This window comes from Semicossyphus pulcher, unplaced genomic scaffold, assembly GCF_022749685.1.
Source record: "Semicossyphus pulcher isolate SPU_LCO1_2020_fin unplaced genomic scaffold, fSemPul1.0.p SCAF_27, whole genome shotgun sequence".
In the NCBI taxonomy this organism is placed as follows: Eukaryota; Metazoa; Chordata; class Actinopteri; order Labriformes; family Labridae; genus Semicossyphus; species Semicossyphus pulcher.
This window is the reverse complement of record NW_027211701.1, coordinates 5,070,524-5,088,672: the sequence shown is the minus strand read 5'-3', so window position 1 is coordinate 5,088,672 and position 18,149 is coordinate 5,070,524. Positions and strand designations below refer to the sequence as shown.

General features: G+C 40.0%; 2 protein-coding genes across 2 annotated transcripts; both read right to left on the bottom strand.

Annotated features, from left to right (window-relative positions):
• Positions 1-373: 373 nt before the first annotated feature.
• LOC138604887 (histone-lysine N-methyltransferase SETD1B-like) lies at positions 374-5,146 on the bottom strand. Its single transcript, XM_069676922.1, has 4 exons — positions 4,996-5,146; positions 3,549-4,203; positions 3,346-3,447; positions 374-2,894 (listed from the first exon to the last, which is right to left on the bottom strand). Exons 2-4 carry the CDS (start codon positions 4,167-4,169, stop codon positions 1,575-1,577), a joined length of 2,043 nt encoding a protein of 680 aa, XP_069533023.1. The 5' UTR covers positions 4,170-4,203; positions 4,996-5,146; the 3' UTR covers positions 374-1,574.
• Positions 5,147-5,722: 576 nt separating this feature from the next.
• Positions 5,723-17,936, bottom strand: scrn2 (secernin 2). The gene is made up of 9 exons (XM_069676919.1): positions 17,805-17,936; positions 16,958-17,120; positions 15,794-15,975; positions 15,188-15,387; positions 12,649-12,864; positions 11,027-11,192; positions 9,544-9,724; positions 7,388-7,544; positions 5,723-6,204 (listed from the first exon to the last, which is right to left on the bottom strand). The coding sequence occupies exons 2-8, from the start codon at positions 17,117-17,119 to the stop codon at positions 7,392-7,394; spliced, it is 1,260 nt and encodes a 419-aa protein (XP_069533020.1). The 5' UTR covers position 17,120; positions 17,805-17,936; the 3' UTR covers positions 5,723-6,204; positions 7,388-7,391.
• Positions 17,937-18,149: the final 213 nt, after the last annotated feature.

The window sequence follows — 18,149 nt, the reverse complement described above, 5'->3', positions numbered from 1 at the left end:
GTATGGGTAAAGTGGGTGTTTTTTAACAGCTGAAATTAAATAATTTTATTCATCTGTCAACTGAAAAAAATGTTTGATCTGTCGTAGCAATTTTAAAAGAAAAACAAAAACCATCCTGTTAACTGTCACTGATATTTTGTCTTTTTTTACACACTAAATAAATACCCCAAACATCAGTGCATTAATCAGTAATTTTAGAAATTATCAGTCCAAATGTCCCCACAAAGGTGAAAGTGAGTAGATGGCAGAGACTGTCTTACACTTAACTTGCTACATGAGATTTTTTTTTTTTATAACATACATAGAAAGAATTAGTGAAATTAAACAGCCCTTCTTCATTTACTTTGAATCAACGTATTTAATATTATGCAATTCAAATTATTTACATTTTCTGCACTTGTACACAGAAATTAAACATTTCAACCTATCAAATCAATAGCTGAAGTAAAGAGCAGGTTTAGTAACCTCAGATCGACCAAAGCCAGAGAGACTGAACACTCGACTACGGTGATGTTTCATTAGGATTCAGATTTGTATCCTACAAGATGACCTCTCTAGAAACATACAATTTAAACAACAATTATGTGACAAATCATGGTGTTTAAACTATTTTTGAAAGGCAAAATCAAGGACAGCAACAATGCACACTGTGTCAGTGTATTTTAGTGGCATGACATTGTGGCAAGTGTATAACTCCAATAACATCTATAGGTTTGTCATTTATTTGTCTGTTTTCGTGGTATTTAGCCTTGCTTTGTATTGCTGCTGGACAGGTTGCTTCCAAATGTAGTAGGGCTATAAGGATTTTATCAGTTAAATTGGATATTGATGATTAATAAGAAGCTTCAGTTCTGTGCCACACCAAACTCCATAACAGCCTATGTATTACGTGAAAGACTCTCATTTATAAAAGTTTTCCATAACGAGCTGTTGACCAACAATTAAAACATATCCAGCAAAAATACTTTAAGTGTTTCAATTAACATCACCATTGTTTTTAACTATATAATTGAGTTGGATAAAAGATTTTGATCAGCTAGTGAGTTAAAGATAGAACAGTAGTTGGTTCACAGCCCCTGAAACCCCAGCAGAGGGTTAGAGAGATATCATTTTTTAGAAGAAACTGCTCTTTTCATTGTTTTTAACCATTTTAAACACTGTATCTGTTTATTTTGCAGAGGAGGAGACCTCTGTGGATAATTCAGCTCATGTATGATGAACGCTGAAGGAACTCTAACCTAAATACAAGCTAAGCACCTACAAAGTGTCCGACAAAGAGGAGCTTTAGAAAAACACAAACGTTTAATGTGAACCTTCTAAATTTAGTGTTTTTACCAGTTTTAATCTCTGGAGTCATTTGTTTCGGAGGCGACGTCTTCAGATAATTCATCTGCCAGATGACGCAGACAGAAGTGCAAATATTTGATAGCCCTAAATGTGCTATGCCAACTTATTTCTGAGGTGATATTCAAACGCCCAACTGTTTACCTTTATGAATACCTTTTATTATTCTGCAGGGGGAAAAGACACTTTATCAACTACACCAGTCAGATTTTCACCCTATGTGACTGTCTTCAGCCAGGTTGCTTGGTTTGAATGACCTGCAAACAGCGGGGCCTCGACAGTGGTTTTTTATTCTGAGTGTTGTTCATAGGCTGAATTGGGTTAATTTGTGGCAGGTTAAAAAAGGGTGGCTGAGAATTATTAATGTGTTGTGGGAATAGGTGGCTCGTTTGAGGGAGCAGTCCTGGAAAGAGGTTCAAAGGTGGTATGCTGGGTACAGGGAGGAGGGGAGGATGGCGAGATAAAAAAAACCTGGGTCCAACATTGGGCAAATAAGGAGGCAGAGCAGGGGGGAGAGGCGGAGGCAAAGATAGAGGCAGAGCAGGAGGAAGAGTGGGAGGAAGAGCAGGAGGAAGAGCTGGGGGCATAGTTGTATATGGCAGAGGTGAACAGGCTACTGGAGAGTACACCGACATCACCGGTGGAGGAGATGGCTCTGACAAAGTGTATGCGTTATTTTGAGAATATTCTTGACAAGCAGCAGTCCTTTCCTGAGAGTTTGTTTCACATTTCTCATTCTCCTGTAAAGCGTTTCTGCTGCAGTTCGTCTCAAACTTAACAGATTGAAGTATCTGTATTTGCTGTAATTCAGTTACATCCCTCTTTGCACTATCTGCATCTTCTTTCATGTAATATTCCTGAGCTGGAGGACTAAAACTTGATCTGCTCGATGATGATCTGCTTTGCAGTCTTGGTGAATACGCTCTCCTTGTGTCCCTTTCCCTGCTTTCCCTACGATGGCGTTCCCTGTCACTGTCCCTCTTTCCATATAACCGCTCCTGGATCCGATGTGACATTTGGCCCAGTTCCTCAAATCCTAAATTCAAGCCAATGGCCTGCAAAACATCCTGCATTTGCCTGTGCTTGTGCTCATCTTCAGGTGTCAGTGGTGTCTTTTCCACCACAGAGGGAGACCTGGATCTACTTCTGGAGCTCAAGCAGCTCTGTTCTCCATCACCCCTTTGCTCTCCATCACCCCTTTGCAGAGACCTTTCATCCGACAGATAGTTTCTAATTGGGCTGAAAGACCTGTGATGAGGAGAAGCCAATTGTTGGGAAACCTCGCTCTCGCTCCAGAGACGGGTATTTTTGTTGCTTCCCTTTTGCCCTCCAGCAAAACTGGGCGACCATGGACGATCTGCAGGTTGCGTGAAAGAAATTGGAGACTGTGGTCGACCATCCACTCCTTCAGAGTTCTGAGTCACTATCTTGGTGAGCGTGTCGACATTCACACCCTTGTTGAGCACATCAAGGAATCGCTGGAAACCCTTGGTTTGAGTCTTCTGCTCAGGAGCAGCAGCATTTTGGTAGGAGACATCGGATTCAAAGGACTGATGGGAAACACACAGAAGTAACCCAAATTTATGGGCAAATATAAGCAGTCTTTGACAAATATACTTGTAGTAAACAGAACAAGCTGTGCGTCATTCGTAGCAACCAAGATTAAATTGTTGATCTTAAAAATTGAACAATACTGAGTAATTTGAGGGCCCTCTCAGATTCATGCGCATAAGAGAGGATATGTTATTAACTATGGTGATAGGTTGCCTTTCAAGCTGATGTTGGGACTTATCCTGCCTTAGGCTTTTTTTTTAATGTATCAATTATTACAGAACAATGTGAATACATAAAGCTTTTTGAAAAAATGCTTGTAACTGCAGTAGAGTTGGAATATGTTGACAATGGCAGATTTTTAATGACAGTGTTGGTCTATCATTCTGCTTGACAATCACATTTTCATGCAACTACACTTTTTCAAGTTTTTTTTGCAAATAAACCCACCTGTACACTAGATCCAGTGAAAGAAAACATTGCTCTATTATGACGATGATCCTCATGATCGGTGGAAGGGCTGTCATTCCTCTCTCTGGGTTTGGCATAACTCTGTTTGGTATAGAGGAATAATTCAATCAACCTCACCAAAAATCATACTTGGCAATAAACCCAGAATCTAATTATTCTGATTCTGATGCATTTTAACTCACCCTTGTAGAGTAATCTTGTGATCGTCTCCTCTCTTGTGAATGGTCCTTGCTATCTCTATCTTTATGATATCCAGATGATGGTCTGCAAGTAAAATCATCTTTTTGTTGCCTGTAGGGGAAGTCCTCATGCCGATATTTGTGTCTGGAGTCTTGGGTTGTTTTCCTGTATTTGAAATCCTCTTCCTGTGGTTGTGAAAATTCCTTCGTTGTGTGTGAGCGTGGAAAACTGTCTGGAGAAAGCCTGTGGGATTTATCCTCAGTGTCATGTCTGTATCTGTAATCATCTTCATCATCCTCTGTAAACCTTTGCCTCTTCTTTTCAGAGGAACCCCAATCCGATGAAGACGTGCGTCTCCTCACTGGGCTCTTCCTACTCCAGTCTCTGTTCAATGAGTCTTTGTTGTACAGCCTCTTGGGTGAGTGACTGTACTCTCTACTTCTACTTGTTCTCTCTGAGCTTCTGTGTTCATCCGGAACTAATTTATGATAGGAATCCTGCTGTACATCTCTATGAGGTTCATGCCTTCCTTCCCATCTATCGTCACAATCATCCCACTGCCTTGAACTTCTCTCACTGTACTGCCGCCTGTGACTCTGCTCAGACCTGTTAGTGTACATCATCTAATCTCAGCAGCTGAATGGATGTTTAAGACTGCTGCAAAAAAAGTGAGAGAGAAAATTATTTAATGACACAAGGCAAATGATTTACAAAGACATAGACAGAGAACTGCCTCTTTTACACTATATGACACATGTATAATAATATCTGGTGTTTTATGGGCTCTAACAGCACTATGAAAACTAAATGATTTATCATGAGTATACAGGCAGTTGAAGATTTCGGAAATGATCATTTAACACATTTAGGAATATAAAAACTATGATATGATTTTAAATAAGTGACCAAATAGAAATGTGTCCTAAAATAAGTTTAATGAGATAAAAGTAAAGTAACGTAGCTAAAGAAATTATAGTATGCCGTCATGCATAAAGGTGAGTAGAGATCACTTCAGATTACAAAAACACCAACTGCCTTCAACCAGAGATTAACTATTAAGTAAAATCACCTGCTAAAGCTAGCAATTAACATTTTTTCCGCTACCTTACAGTTAGCACTGTGCTTGATTGCAAGGTAAAACGGCTACAGTACCTTTTTACCTTAGCTAATGTTCACACTAGTTAGCTAAGTCGGTTGCAGAGTAGCAGAGCTTGCTAGCTCGGATACTAGCCGTTTAGCTGGTATACGAAAGAAATAAACTCACAAGGGGTCGTTATTATCATTGACAGGTGTTTTTTTGCCGATAGCAACACAACTGTAGTAACACCTTAGCCTGGCTTGAAGAAAACTCTGCTATAATAAAATCTGCAGAGGACAGATCATGGCTAACCTAACGCTGCTAGCCGACCGCTCCGCATAGCGCTGGGTAGCAACTAAACGTTACAGTACCTTTCCCGTAGGACTCCACTTTCTCTAAGTATGCAGGGGGAAATGATGAAACTATGCGTTTGACTTTGTAAAAATAAATATTTACAACAATAAACTGCCAAATTAGCTGACATTACATTTGTAACCCAAATTTTACTAGGTTGTGGTACGAGCGCCTGAGCCTCTAGTCAGCAATAATGATTTGAATTACTGCCACCTCCTGGATGGAGGGGGAACAATCTAATGCTTAGAACTCTTCTTTGGGTTTTATTGGGTGCTACCAAATGTGCCTGTAGGTGCACTAGCGCCACCTATTGGACTGAGGTGTAATGATCATCGACTGTGTGAAAATACTGTATTACTTCGTTCATAAACTGTATGAAGTCTATCTATCGGGAAAATCCAGCAGTAATTCTTTAGGGCTAGAGTGACTTTTTTTAAAATCTAAAGTCAAAAGCAGATGCTGAATTAACTTATTCAATTAGAGGGTCAAATTCTTTTCTACACTTTCCAAACATGCAGTAACAACTACATTTTTTTATATAATTTTCCATTTTTTCCTAATATCTAAAGCCTAATATCTAAAGCTTCACTGTAATGTAAATGTTTTAGATTTAATGAAGTCCAATACACACTCAAACACCAAGTGAGCATTATAAGATTTACGCACTCTGGAGGCCATTTGATAGATGTATATTTTGGGGGAAGAAGAAAATTGTTTTGTTCTAAAAGAAAATACAGAAAAAGATGCATTAATTCATTTATTGCATAACATTAAGGTGGCTTAATGTGGAGACAGTCAAACATTACCAACAGCAGCCCCATTAAGGTGTACAAAAAGCTCACAACACACCCAAAAAGACTATGCTCATTCTTTATTAGGTCTTTTCCCTACAGATAGCCATCAGATTCATTTGCAACAACAAAATGTTATATAAATGCCATACTCACAGTATTTGTTCAACTTCCTCTACATAGGCTCCTGTTTATCTACATCATTATACTCAATACTGAGGCGGAGTCATTGCTCTCTGGGTGATACAGATGATACATATGCTCCAATCACATGTGCACATTAGACATTTAGTCTGTGTTAATGATGGAATGGTGTCAGGGAGGTGTGTTGTGTGAGCGAGGCGGAGGCCCATCAGACGAGAACACAGTTTTTTATCAGTCCCATGGCCTCAGTCCTGCAACTGTGCGAGCGCTAGGGATCTCCACCTGAGGGCGCTGTAACAGAGGACAGTCAAACACAGCACGCATTAGGCACTTAATTCATCTTTGCTGGGAACAGTCATGATCACACTTCCACACAGGGCAAGTGTATATATTTGCTCAGAGTGAATGAATGAAACATAATAACAGAAAATATAAACTTGTTGTTAGAACAACAACTTTCAAGTTCTCATAATGGCTTTGACCTCTTAATCTTACTGAAAAACTGCAGAAAGGCTGACACTATCTAGTGTTTGTTTTAAGACTTTCTGGCTGATGCCAAAAACACAACACCTGACTGTTGAAGATGAAGTTTAGATCCATATCTGAGCAGGTTAACTCTCTGTGACTGCTCTGACTGCTATCACACTCAGTTAGAAGGCAAATTTATTCATTTCTCTGTTCCTTCACATTTTCTCACATGCAAATGTACAGTCTCTTTGATCTTTTTAATTATTGACAAGCTGAATCTGAATTAGACATTATATTATGTGGTGTGTTCCTGAGTTATGCAGGGATCCCATTGACTGTGTATAAGAAATGAACCAAGCGTCTTGGTACCTTGAACCAGCAGTCTTTCTCATAGCCAGCGAGGCCAACTCCACTTGTTGCAAAAAGAAGTCTGATTCTATGTTAGCAGATGGGAAAATGGCCCTACTTCTCGCTTCATTTGATACCCTATTTTATGTTCTCAATCACTATTTTTGAGTCTTTTTTTTTTAATACTGATGAATGTTCTTTTTGTAAATCATAGCCCCATTAAGGGTTTAAAAAAAAAAGCAATTAAAGCAGGGGATGCTTCAGGCTTTTCTACATTGAATACAACTTTGCAAGGGTACTCAGTAGGCTGCTTTCTTTAACAAAAAACTCAAAGAATATTCAAAATAATTATACATGATCGACCTATGGAGTGCATGCTCATAATTGCGCATTTTGGAAAACATATAGGCTTATACGGATATCACATGATCAATTTGTGCATTTGTGTAAAAATACATGGTCTATATTATATCACCAGTAGTTTTACTGGTCATTGTATTATTATACTCATTCATATTCATCAAAATAACACTGAAGTCACCTCTTAAGGGTTTTATTTTCATAGCTTCCTAGTTGAAGTATGAAGTTTCCTTTCAAAACCGAACCACAGTTATGCACGATACAAAACTACAAAATAAAAGCTGCTGAAGAGTCCCACCTGCTCACTGGTAGAACTTAAACTCTGTGTCCACGCAATCAAAAAACAAGTCCCCCAGTTCCTCCCCTGGAATCTCTCCATTCAGCATGGCTGAAATCTCGCTCAGACACTGCGACTCCAGGTCCATCAGAATCTCAAGGGTGGCTAAACCTTCGTCCTTACACAGAGAAAGAGAGACACAGAGATGTCAAAACAACAGTCACACCTGGGTCAAATAGCACATATATGTATAAACCTGCTTAAGCAGAAGAGACATTTATCTAAATCCTAAATTGTGCTGAGGCCCTGTGTGATGTATGCACATCTACAAAAATCCAGATTCCACTTTCAGCCTTTTGAAAGTCTTCAGTCTAATTCCACCAGACGTCTGTGCGGGAGGCAACACGTAATGACAGCAGTCGCACACCTGTTATCACACTCCTCCATTTCCTCTACAGGCTAATCTGGGTTCAGACGTGCTCTAGCTACTCAGAAAAGCACAGGCAATAGCTGTGTCCCAATGCCATACAACATACTTAGAATATACATTGTCTGCTTCATAGTGATTCCTGAAGTATTCTGTTTTTGCAGGTAATATCATAAATAAATTAGCGACTTATCAGGAAATAATGCAAATCAAGCACTAAAATACATCAACTTAAACTGTGACATTGAATAACCACTGCTAAATGAACTTTAATGCTAACTTTAATCAAACATGGAGAGATCCTACAGATGCTATATATGAAACTACTAAACTGACACCCCAACAGGAAACCCCAAGTTAATAAAAAACTGTTTAAAAACTATACGCAAAGGAAAAAGCTATGAGATGATGTTGAATTGGGATTGTTCTGTGAAACCTAGGTGGAGAATGACCTCTGTATGCAAAGGTTTGTTTTTCATTTCCAAGATCTTTTGCGGATATTTTATATAAATTATTTTCTTTCTTTTTTAAATAACCCCATTGCAAATTAACCTCATTTTCCTGTCATACTGTGTTGTGATTGGCCTGTATCATTGTGCTTTGATTGGCTATGAAAGCCAGTCGGTCAAACACAGGACTTTTTGCCAGGAGGGCTCTTTTCGTGACCCTGTGACCCTAGTGAAACCAACTGTCTATGTTTAAATAATATTTTAACCCAAGCCATGATTTTTTCCAACCAGGAAAAGATGTGTAATGGTCACAGTTTGGATTTAAGCAGCATCATTACCTCGTTAAATGTAGGATAAGATAAAGGTTTAGACTAAAACAATACATCAATGTGGACTTCTATACAGGCCCAACAGCTGTCCCCTGTACTTCAGGGTAAAAGCTTCCTGGCAGAAAGACCTGAGGGAAAACTTGAAAGAAATGAATAATAGCCAATCGCATCACAGTTGTTTGGGATTAAGTATAAACCTGGGGTGCTGGTTTAGCTCAGTTGGTAGAGCAGGCGCCCCATGTACAGAGGCTACAGTCTTCAATGCACTGATCACAGGCTCGACTCCCGGTCTGCCGATCATTTGGTGCATGTCATCCCCCACTCTCTACTCCCAACATTTCCTGTCTCTCTTCAGCTGTCCTATAAATAAAGGCAAAAGCCCCAAAAACAATCTAACAGAACAAACAGTGCTTTACTAAAAGTAGCCTATAGTAACACCATATTTAAGCATTTTCCTTTATGTAATTTTCACGTGTGGCAACAATGGCAGCTGTTCAGTAAAAGTAACATTTGCTAGCATTTTACAGCTCAGGAGTATATTAATTTTCTTTTTGCATTGCATTGTGGGAGAATAGTTTACATCAACATCACACTCAAAATAAAGCAATCTTTCAAATTCATAAGCTTTCCAATTTAATTTTTGTTGTTGCAGCATTCTCATGCTCGTCTTTGGTTGCACAGTGATTGAAACCACTGCTCTTTGGCTTTGAATGTGTACTTGAGGTGTGTTTATGTTTAGTCTACACTCGTGCTCATGTGTCTTGTCTGCACAAACTGTGAGGTCCTGCTATGTTTAGCTCTGCACTGGGAGTGTCAGTCCTGTTCTGTGCAACTCAATAACAATGGACTGAGTTCAACTGTCAGTAAATATGAGTCAAATTTGCTTGTATAATTGAAATGAGTGAGAACATCCAGCTGTGAAAAGCTCTGCACATAGACTATCATTGACCTAGGTCAGCCATTAGAACCCACCGGGTTGGTCTCCATGGTGTTGAGCGCCACCTGGTGGGCCTTATACAGGTCGTGTCTGCGGTCCACCTGGCTCTGAAAGCGAGGCTGCTTCCTGACAGGGTCATCCGGCCCAAACTGTGGGGAGACCACCCTCAGCACTGGGGTGACAGAGTCCGAGAAGACAAAAGGCTTGAATACAGACCTACCAGAAAGTGGGAGGGGCGGGTCGACAGGGAGAGGAAGAGGAAAGAGAGAAACCCAGACTCAGAAAATCCCATCAACCCAAAGTGGAGACAGAATACAGAAGTAAAGATTAGGAGGGAAAGAGTATTGAGGTCTGATCACCTTCATTATGTTGCATTTGAAATAGAAATGAAATGTAAATTAAATTAAATGAAATTCAAATACATTTTGCTTCAACTGGTCAATCGGTGTGTGGGCTATTTTTTTTAAAAATTCGTTTTGAAGGTTACTTTCTTCTCAGACTGGAGTAATTAGTGTATTCACTGCATGATTAACTGGCACTATTTCCAAATCAAAGATTAAGCATATTTGGTGCTTTAACCTAAATTGAGGCATTTGATTTGATCAATTAGTGTGTAAGCCATTTGTATTAATGTTTGTACTTTCTTTCTTTTGACTATCTATTCAGTGAAGATAATGCTGCTTATGCTAACATCTTTGATTTCTGATGCCAAAAATATAAAAACATATCATTTCCATAGCACGTTCCCCCCCCAAACAGAATCAAGTGCACACCAGTGCAAGTTTTTTTTTTTTAAGTTTTTCCTAATGTTTCTCTTGCATGCAACAGACTGATGCTGAATTTAGGATATGATAAGAAAGAGTCCAAATTAAGGATGTTTTTCTGCCTTTTGGGGAAAGTGTCTTAGGTTGCAACATTTAAAACATATTGAGGTAACGTTTAATTTTATGCAGCTGATATTTTCATAAAATTCCTGATAAAACTGTGTAATTTAATTCTAATAATTTTTTTCACATATTTACAAAAAAATAAACTTTTGACTTTTTTTTTTTTACTTTAATTTTAATTCCCAGAGATAACTGCCCCATTTAAACCAAAATGAATTTCTTTTCATTTTTTGTTTATAACTGGAAATTTTAATCTTCTTGGATTTTAAATTGTATTGTTTGTCCGTGGCCAAATAAAAAAAATTTTCAATTGAAATTATTTGCAAACAGAAATGTAATAAGGCACAAAATCAAGCGTTACACTCATTATAGCACACATATTAAATATATTATGAATCAGTGGTAAAACCTTTCACTTATTAACTAGAACAGCAGTCTAAAGGCTTTATTTAAAGGGATAATAACAGTATATAAACAGTATTGTATTCATACCTGTTGGCTACAGAGAGCAGCAGAATACTCAAATTATAGCTTCAGATATAAATATCATATGTGTCATTAAAATGTTATTCCAGCCTGAACAGTTGTTTATAATACAGCAGATGGTTTACTAGTTTAGCTAGGGACAAACCTGGAGGGGTCGGGGGTGGCAGTGAAGAAGTGGACGCATGGCAGGCTGGTGTCACTGGGCAGGATAGACACCATGCTGCCTGTGGTGCAGAAACCTCCTGAATCCATACAGATGCCACTCGGCTTGTCCCTCAGAATGGAAATCATCACCTCTGCCGTCACTGAGCCTGAGAGCAGAAACAGTAAGTTTAAAATAATACATTCATGCTTTCTTGTTATACTTTTGTCCTCTCCACTATTACTGTATGCAGCGAGTGCAGGCACGTTTTTAGGAGCCAGTTTCACACAAATATTGAGCTTGGTCCTTAGTTTTAGACCACAATTAATCTTGCAAATAGATCACTTTAATGCACGTTAGACAGGTTCCCCAGAAAAGGCCCTTAATTTCATCCACCCTTTATACTCATTTTGCTGCCATGTTGCACCAGATTATGAAATAATAAAAACATGTCTTCGTCTTTGTGGTTGATGAAGCAGTGATGACATTGTTAGTCATTTTTGTTTGTCAGAGCAGACAATGGTGTGTCTGTTTTTGACGCCCAACTCTGGAATTTATTAGTATTTACTGTCATGATTGCAATTTTTTCTAAATGTTTTTTTTCTTTCTATCCTGAGTTTTTGCTTAAAAATTTAGTTTAAAGTGATAATCTTGAAGATTTTCATTTAAATAAATGTCTGTTAAGTCACTATCTATTGCCTAAGGAGGTAACACAATGGCGATTGAGCCTATGGCCCACTGATGAAAGCCATTGCATTTGCAGAATTACAGACTGGGTGTCTGGTGCGACTTTCGTGGGAAAAAATCCGAAGCAGCATCCAGTTAGTGACACGTTTTCCATCACCCAGCAATGGTTGGTCTGCCAGAGAGGGTAGGCTGAGCTAAGCGGCTGCTTTTCCAGTCTCTGCAAGTGTTGTGAGTAAACAGTAATCTACTATGGCTGAACAAACAAAGAAAAGATCGATGACTACAGATTCAACTTCAACAATAAGTGAAAAAATCCAAAGAAAAGGAAACACATTTGGGCGCTCAGACGAAGGCAAACAGTCTAAAAAGGAAAGTGACCGTCAGTGAGGAAAATCAAGAGTTACAACTGGAGCCAACCGTGGATGTCACACATGCAACACTGTCTGGATATTTGCGTAGTGTGCTCCCACAATTGCCATTTATCGCCATAGGTGCCGTCAAAGAGAACGAAATTGAGATATTCAAGATTACAACTTTAAAGATCAGCTTCAGTCATGTTGTAAGACATATAAAATGCTCTGCTTGAAATAATAAATTGTGTCTGATATGTTTTTTTCTGCAAAAAACGTTAAATTACCTTGCAAAAAATCCTCCCAAGGCAAACACTTGATTTTCACTGGAGGGGGTCTTGTTGTTTTCGGAAATGTTTTCTGCTGTTAGCGTGAACCGTAACAGTTTGAAGCATTTGCATCTTCAGCCATATCAACATGTCTTAACTCACCCAGAATTCATTGCCAATGTGTACTAATGAAGATAATCAAGAAGGTGCAAAGATAATTTTAGTTAGCTATCTGAAGTCACTGCCAAAGTCTATCCTTCTAAAAACCGGTCCTAGGATGATATAAAAAGCATTCTGGGAGATGTAGGAGCGTCCTCACCGTCATGTTGCCGGAGTAGCTCTGTGCCTCCCTTGTAGCGCTGTTTGGCCAGCTCCATCCTGGCAGGTGGGTTCTCTGGGCTGAACACCTGGGAGAAGTTGAACTCTCCCTCTCCGTCCCACCAGCCCTCGGCCTGGGCCACACTCCTCAGCTCCGGGTGCTCTGCAGAGACCTCAGCACCGATGGTCAGCTGGTTAGAGATGTTTTTCACGCCCTCTATGAAGAGAAAGTGGCTGTTACGTGAAGAGGCCTTCACTAAACCCAAGTACTTATCTGTTAAAAGCTGGTGCAAATCTTTTTTTTTTGGAGTGCGACATTGTTGAATTTTTCCACCCATTCACCAGAGATATTTATGTGACAAGAATAGTGTCCTGAAGGATTACATGGCACAAATAAACTTGAACTTGGATCGAGCTGTTTAAGTAGCGCATGCTACTCTGTGCTGTATTTGCATGTGTCCTGAGCATGGCAGCTTGCGATGTTTATCTTCAACTGACAGAGTAATCCAGCCCTGATGAATGAGCATCTCATCACCACAATTGCAGGATTTCCTGAATCATATGACACATCTCTATAAGCTGTGGACTCATGTTGAGGAATGAATAATGAACCAAAGGTTTGAATGGGTTTTATTTACTTTATTTAGCTTGCCACATTAAAGAGCAAATATGAGTCATGTAAATATTTCAACACTATAGTGTGGTTTAGTATATATTTACTCTTGAAGAATAATTAAGCTCCAGAGCACTCAATGCACACCTTCAGTCTGGTTGTCTTGAGTCTTTTGGCCATGCTAACAGTGTGGCTTGGAAAATGGCGGTCTGCTGGTGTGCTCAACAATTACCAGATGGTTTGCAACGAATACTTTGGATTCTTACCAAACACCTGAAGACCTAATGATTAACCATCCACCTCAGATGTACTTTGTGTTTAGTGCTTATTAACAAATGTTGGATTGGTATCCCTTGAAGCTAAGATATTGAAGATTAACATCTTAAAAAAATAGCAGAGAATTGGCATTATGAGCATGTTAGCATTTGGCCAAAAGCACCACATTGTCTAACTCTGCATTAATGTGCCGTCGATATAATCGAGAAAATTCCTGTGAAAGCTCCTTCAAGTCGGAACAACAAGTCAGAAAAATGCAGAGATGAAAGACTTGATGTCATATTACACAGAAAAAATGGCTGAATAAATTAAATGTTAGCTTGTTGCCAGCAAGTGGTGTATATGCAATAGAGAGCTTTCTCTATAAAGAGTCACTCACTCTTTATTCCTACTGCTTTGTACATTTTTGTTGTATATTATGAAGCGGTTGATTGATTGTAATTCTTTTTTGTTGTTTTTGTGACTTTGCACATGTGGCATCTGTTTCTTTTTATGCCTGTTCCAGCAGAGGAATTACTCCTTAGTTGCTTTTCCTGCTGTTTCTTACAATAAAAGGTCAAAAGATAAAGGGTGTCATATGTTCCACAGATGGTAAAGGCCTCTAATATAACCCTACAATCTGGGGCTTGTACCCTTGTCCTGACAGTAAGACATGATGCTGCATACAGAGTACAAATATCATACAGCACAGGGACTACCTAGATACTATATTTAGTATACTATATTTAAGACCTCATTGTTCATAATTAACCTCAAATTCTAAGAAGTTATACCAGCAAATATTTGCCAGAGACATAAATAAAAGGGACACACACACACATACATACACACACACACACACAAATGGCGCAAGTTGTTTAAAGGGATTTTTGCCGTGTTTTTATGTTGATGTCCTTTCAGTGATGATAATGATGGTAAATGTAGTCAATTCAGAAAAAAGTCTTTGTGCATGCTATACTGACAGGGAAAGCTGAGTTTTCATGGCTGGCATCGACTATTTATACCAGAATTCATTGTGTGCAATCAGTCTCTGTGTCACATTGTACTTCTTCAGTCAAATACTCATGCTCAGGTAAATACAGGTGAAGTTGAGTCAGCCGAAACTTTCAAATATATCCTCGTCCATAACATCCTCCACACTCATATTATGAGATGCCGATTTGGTTCTTTGTAGCATAGCGTAGCTGGTTTGCAATAAATGCGAAGGTGAAGACAATAAATCCAGGCTAAAATTGCCTTTAGAGATTCTGCAGCTGTGCTGAGCCACAGACACAAGGATACCATCGGCAGAGATGAGGTGGAAAATCAGCAAAATTTCTCTACAGAATGCTACAGATCCATTATAACACATATGGTGACTGCTACCAAATGATGCACAAGTCAGACAGCTAGGTAATGTCTCATGAACAAATACAAGACAAAACAACTGACCTCCAATCAGTACAGACCACCAAAGACAACTGAAATGTGCAGTAAACAACTTGGTAAATATTAATATCCCTCTATCTATCTATTATCTGTACCGCTTATCCTGTTCAGGGTCGAGGGGGGCTGGGGCCTATCCCAGCTGACATTGGGCGAGAGAAATGAAATGAATTGAATTGATAATTGTCTAGACTGTACATGCAGCTATTTCACTCTGCATCATCACCTGTGACTCTCTGCGCCACCCACAGCTTTCCAGCAGTTTCCAGGACCCAGGCCTCCTTGCGGTCCACCAGGAGGAAGGTGTTGTGGTAGCTGAAGGGCTCAGGATCCTCCCTGCATGGCCCCCCCTGGCCGTGCTGCTCCAGCAGACCGGTGATCACAGTCAGAGCCGCCCAGGCACTGTCACCTCGCTCCAGCCCCAGTCTGAGGATCAAAGTCATGCTGGATTATTTAAAAGTTTCTCTGTACAAGGCATCAGTTAAGCAGTTTTTTAAGTGCAACAAATATTTAATGTATGCATTTACTCTCTGTTTACATAATGCATTATGGGTTTTGGAGGAAATGCTACTTTAAGTGCTCTGCTTCAACAGTACTTAATACACCCGTCTGAGCATGCTCGTGACAATCTACACACCCTTTTGATCAAAGCCTGAGAGGATTAAGTTAAAACTTGAACTGGATACACAATATCCAAACTGTACTCAATAAGAAAGAAAATGTTTCTCCCATCACCCTGAAGATTTTTTTTATTGCTGAAATCTGATAAGCTGTTTCTTATCCATATGGAATTTTCTGTTTAAGGACACAGTATGATCAGTATGAAGCTCACCGCACAAGGTCCATGCCCAGCAGAGCCTCACCGGGGGTGACAGGTTCCCGGGTCCAGACAGCCTCATTCCCGATACAGACTCCTTGATCGTTGGCTCCCATTTCAGCCCCCCACATCCAGGCAGGTTTACTGAGGATGACAGCGTGAGTCTGCTCCACCTGAGGGATCTGGATGTATGTGCACTGCAGACAAAAAAAGCGTGAGAGAGAACTGGTTTAAATTAAGTCAATTATTTTTTCAGAGTTATATGCACCTCTTGCACACTCAACAACTACAATAGTCCCCAGCATAAACAGGTTAAAGCTGAACACTGAAAGTCAGTTTAAAGTGTGAGCTACAAAAGTGAATCTCCAAGGGCAACATAATTGCACTTCACCACACAAAAATATATCGTATCAGCTCTTATTGCAACTTATTGTCTCCCTTAGCCCCTGGTAGATTTTATTTTAGTTCAATTTACCGAGTTGAATGTGCGTTAGTTTGTGATGCAAAGCATCAAACGCTCAACAGCAAAATGTCATCTATTTCAGAGTACTACCTACAGGTAACAGGCAACAGGTTGCAAGATGGACCTGGTTGGTGACAATTTTTGCAATGACTTTAACCAAACCTTCTACAAAACATGATGTTAAGTTTTCAAAGCGACTAATTCTTTGGTAAAAAGCAGCTTTAATGAAGCCTATTTACAGCAAGGACTGTTTGTTCTCCTGGGTAGCCAGGACAGTTTTGGTCGATTTGAAACATGAAAATCTTCAATTCTGTGGGCACCATACATATCATTTCCCTCCTCTGTATTTAGTCGGGGGCAGAAATCTGGGAGACTGTTTTGTCAAAACACAGACAAATTAAACTAAAACTGTATGAGGGAGAGGTTAAAAGGAAAAATGATTAAATCAGCAGGTTAAACTTTTCCTTCCTTTCCCTTACACATCAACAGGAGAGACTGTTTCTAAATAAAGTCCCACATACATATCAGACCACACTGTTTCAGAGTACCTTCTCAAAGGGTTATTATGGACAATTATTTATTAACACAAAGGAGGATGTAGGAATGTAATATTTTTATTCTTAATTGGTTTTCTGCAGTGCACAAGTATGCAGTCTACTTGTGTATATTAATTATGCATAATTCCGGTTGGCAGTCATGATGCAGGGCTGCTTTACCTCCAGCATGGACCCTGGAGGGTGAGATGCTACAGGGTAGTGGGCCACCTCCTGCACCTCATCTCGGGGACGGTCTGAGTTCTTCCCAAAAATCACATGGTCGTCGCGAGATCCAGGGGGCAAGGAAACAAAACAATCACATGACATGGGAGGCTCTGCCATCCTGCAACAAAGAAAACAGCAAAATAAACGGGTGGGGAACTGTTGGGAAGTCTGGCTGGCTCTGGGGGAGGAATTATGAGTGATGAGGTGTAAAATAAGCTGCTCATTCAGCCATGTAACTACGTCATGTAAACGATCTGAATTCAAACTACTCGTAAAAGTCTGACAATGTGTTTGACATCCAGCACAAGTGAGCCTACACCCTTGTGGAGTGTAATATGTACGTGTGGAGTGAAGAGGAAGAGTTTGCTCAGTTTCCCCACCCAGCTTTTTGCAGAAAGTCAGATCCAGCCGGTGCACTGCCCATCCCTTTCACACAGGGATTAGGAGGCAGTCTTGTGCAGAGCACTTTATTGACTGTAATCTCCACAAATCCCACCGCCACGTTGCTCTATTATCGCCCTCGTCTCACGTTTACGACCACGAATCGGTTCCTATCGGCAAAAATGTTGCTGAAAGAGTGCGGATATTACATCTATCCAGCTCCGGAGCTCGGTTTGTTTACAGTGTTTCTAACAGATAGGCCCGGCTGAGCGCTGACAGCCCGGTCTCTTTCCGGAGCAGCGCCTGTCGCTTCATGTCATTCCGCCTTTTTATGGGGGTTGAGTAAAAGAGAGAACTTCGGCGCTAATAGTCTGTAAACTACAGCTAGTCTGTGAATGCTGCTGTAAAAAAAAATGTTTACCTTTTTTGCAATGGTGGGAGCGGACAGCCGGCTGGAAGAAGGCAGGTTGTAGAAACCGAGTCACGTGACCGAGAAATCCAAAGGTATGTACTTAAAGGTCTCGTCTCGTCTGGCCACAAGCACAGCTCACCGTCTCACACCGCCGTCCAGTCCACACCTGTGAAAAGCTGCACAGCAGGCCTGAATGATGATGTAGCTCTGCCTCCCCTTTGCCTGTTTATCAGGCTGTAAACCTACAGCCAGTCCTGGTTGTAATGAAAAATCACACTTAAAGGAAATCTACATAACTAATTCTGCCAGTTTTTGCAAGCCAGTGCCACTACAAACAAAGTAAATAATAAATAA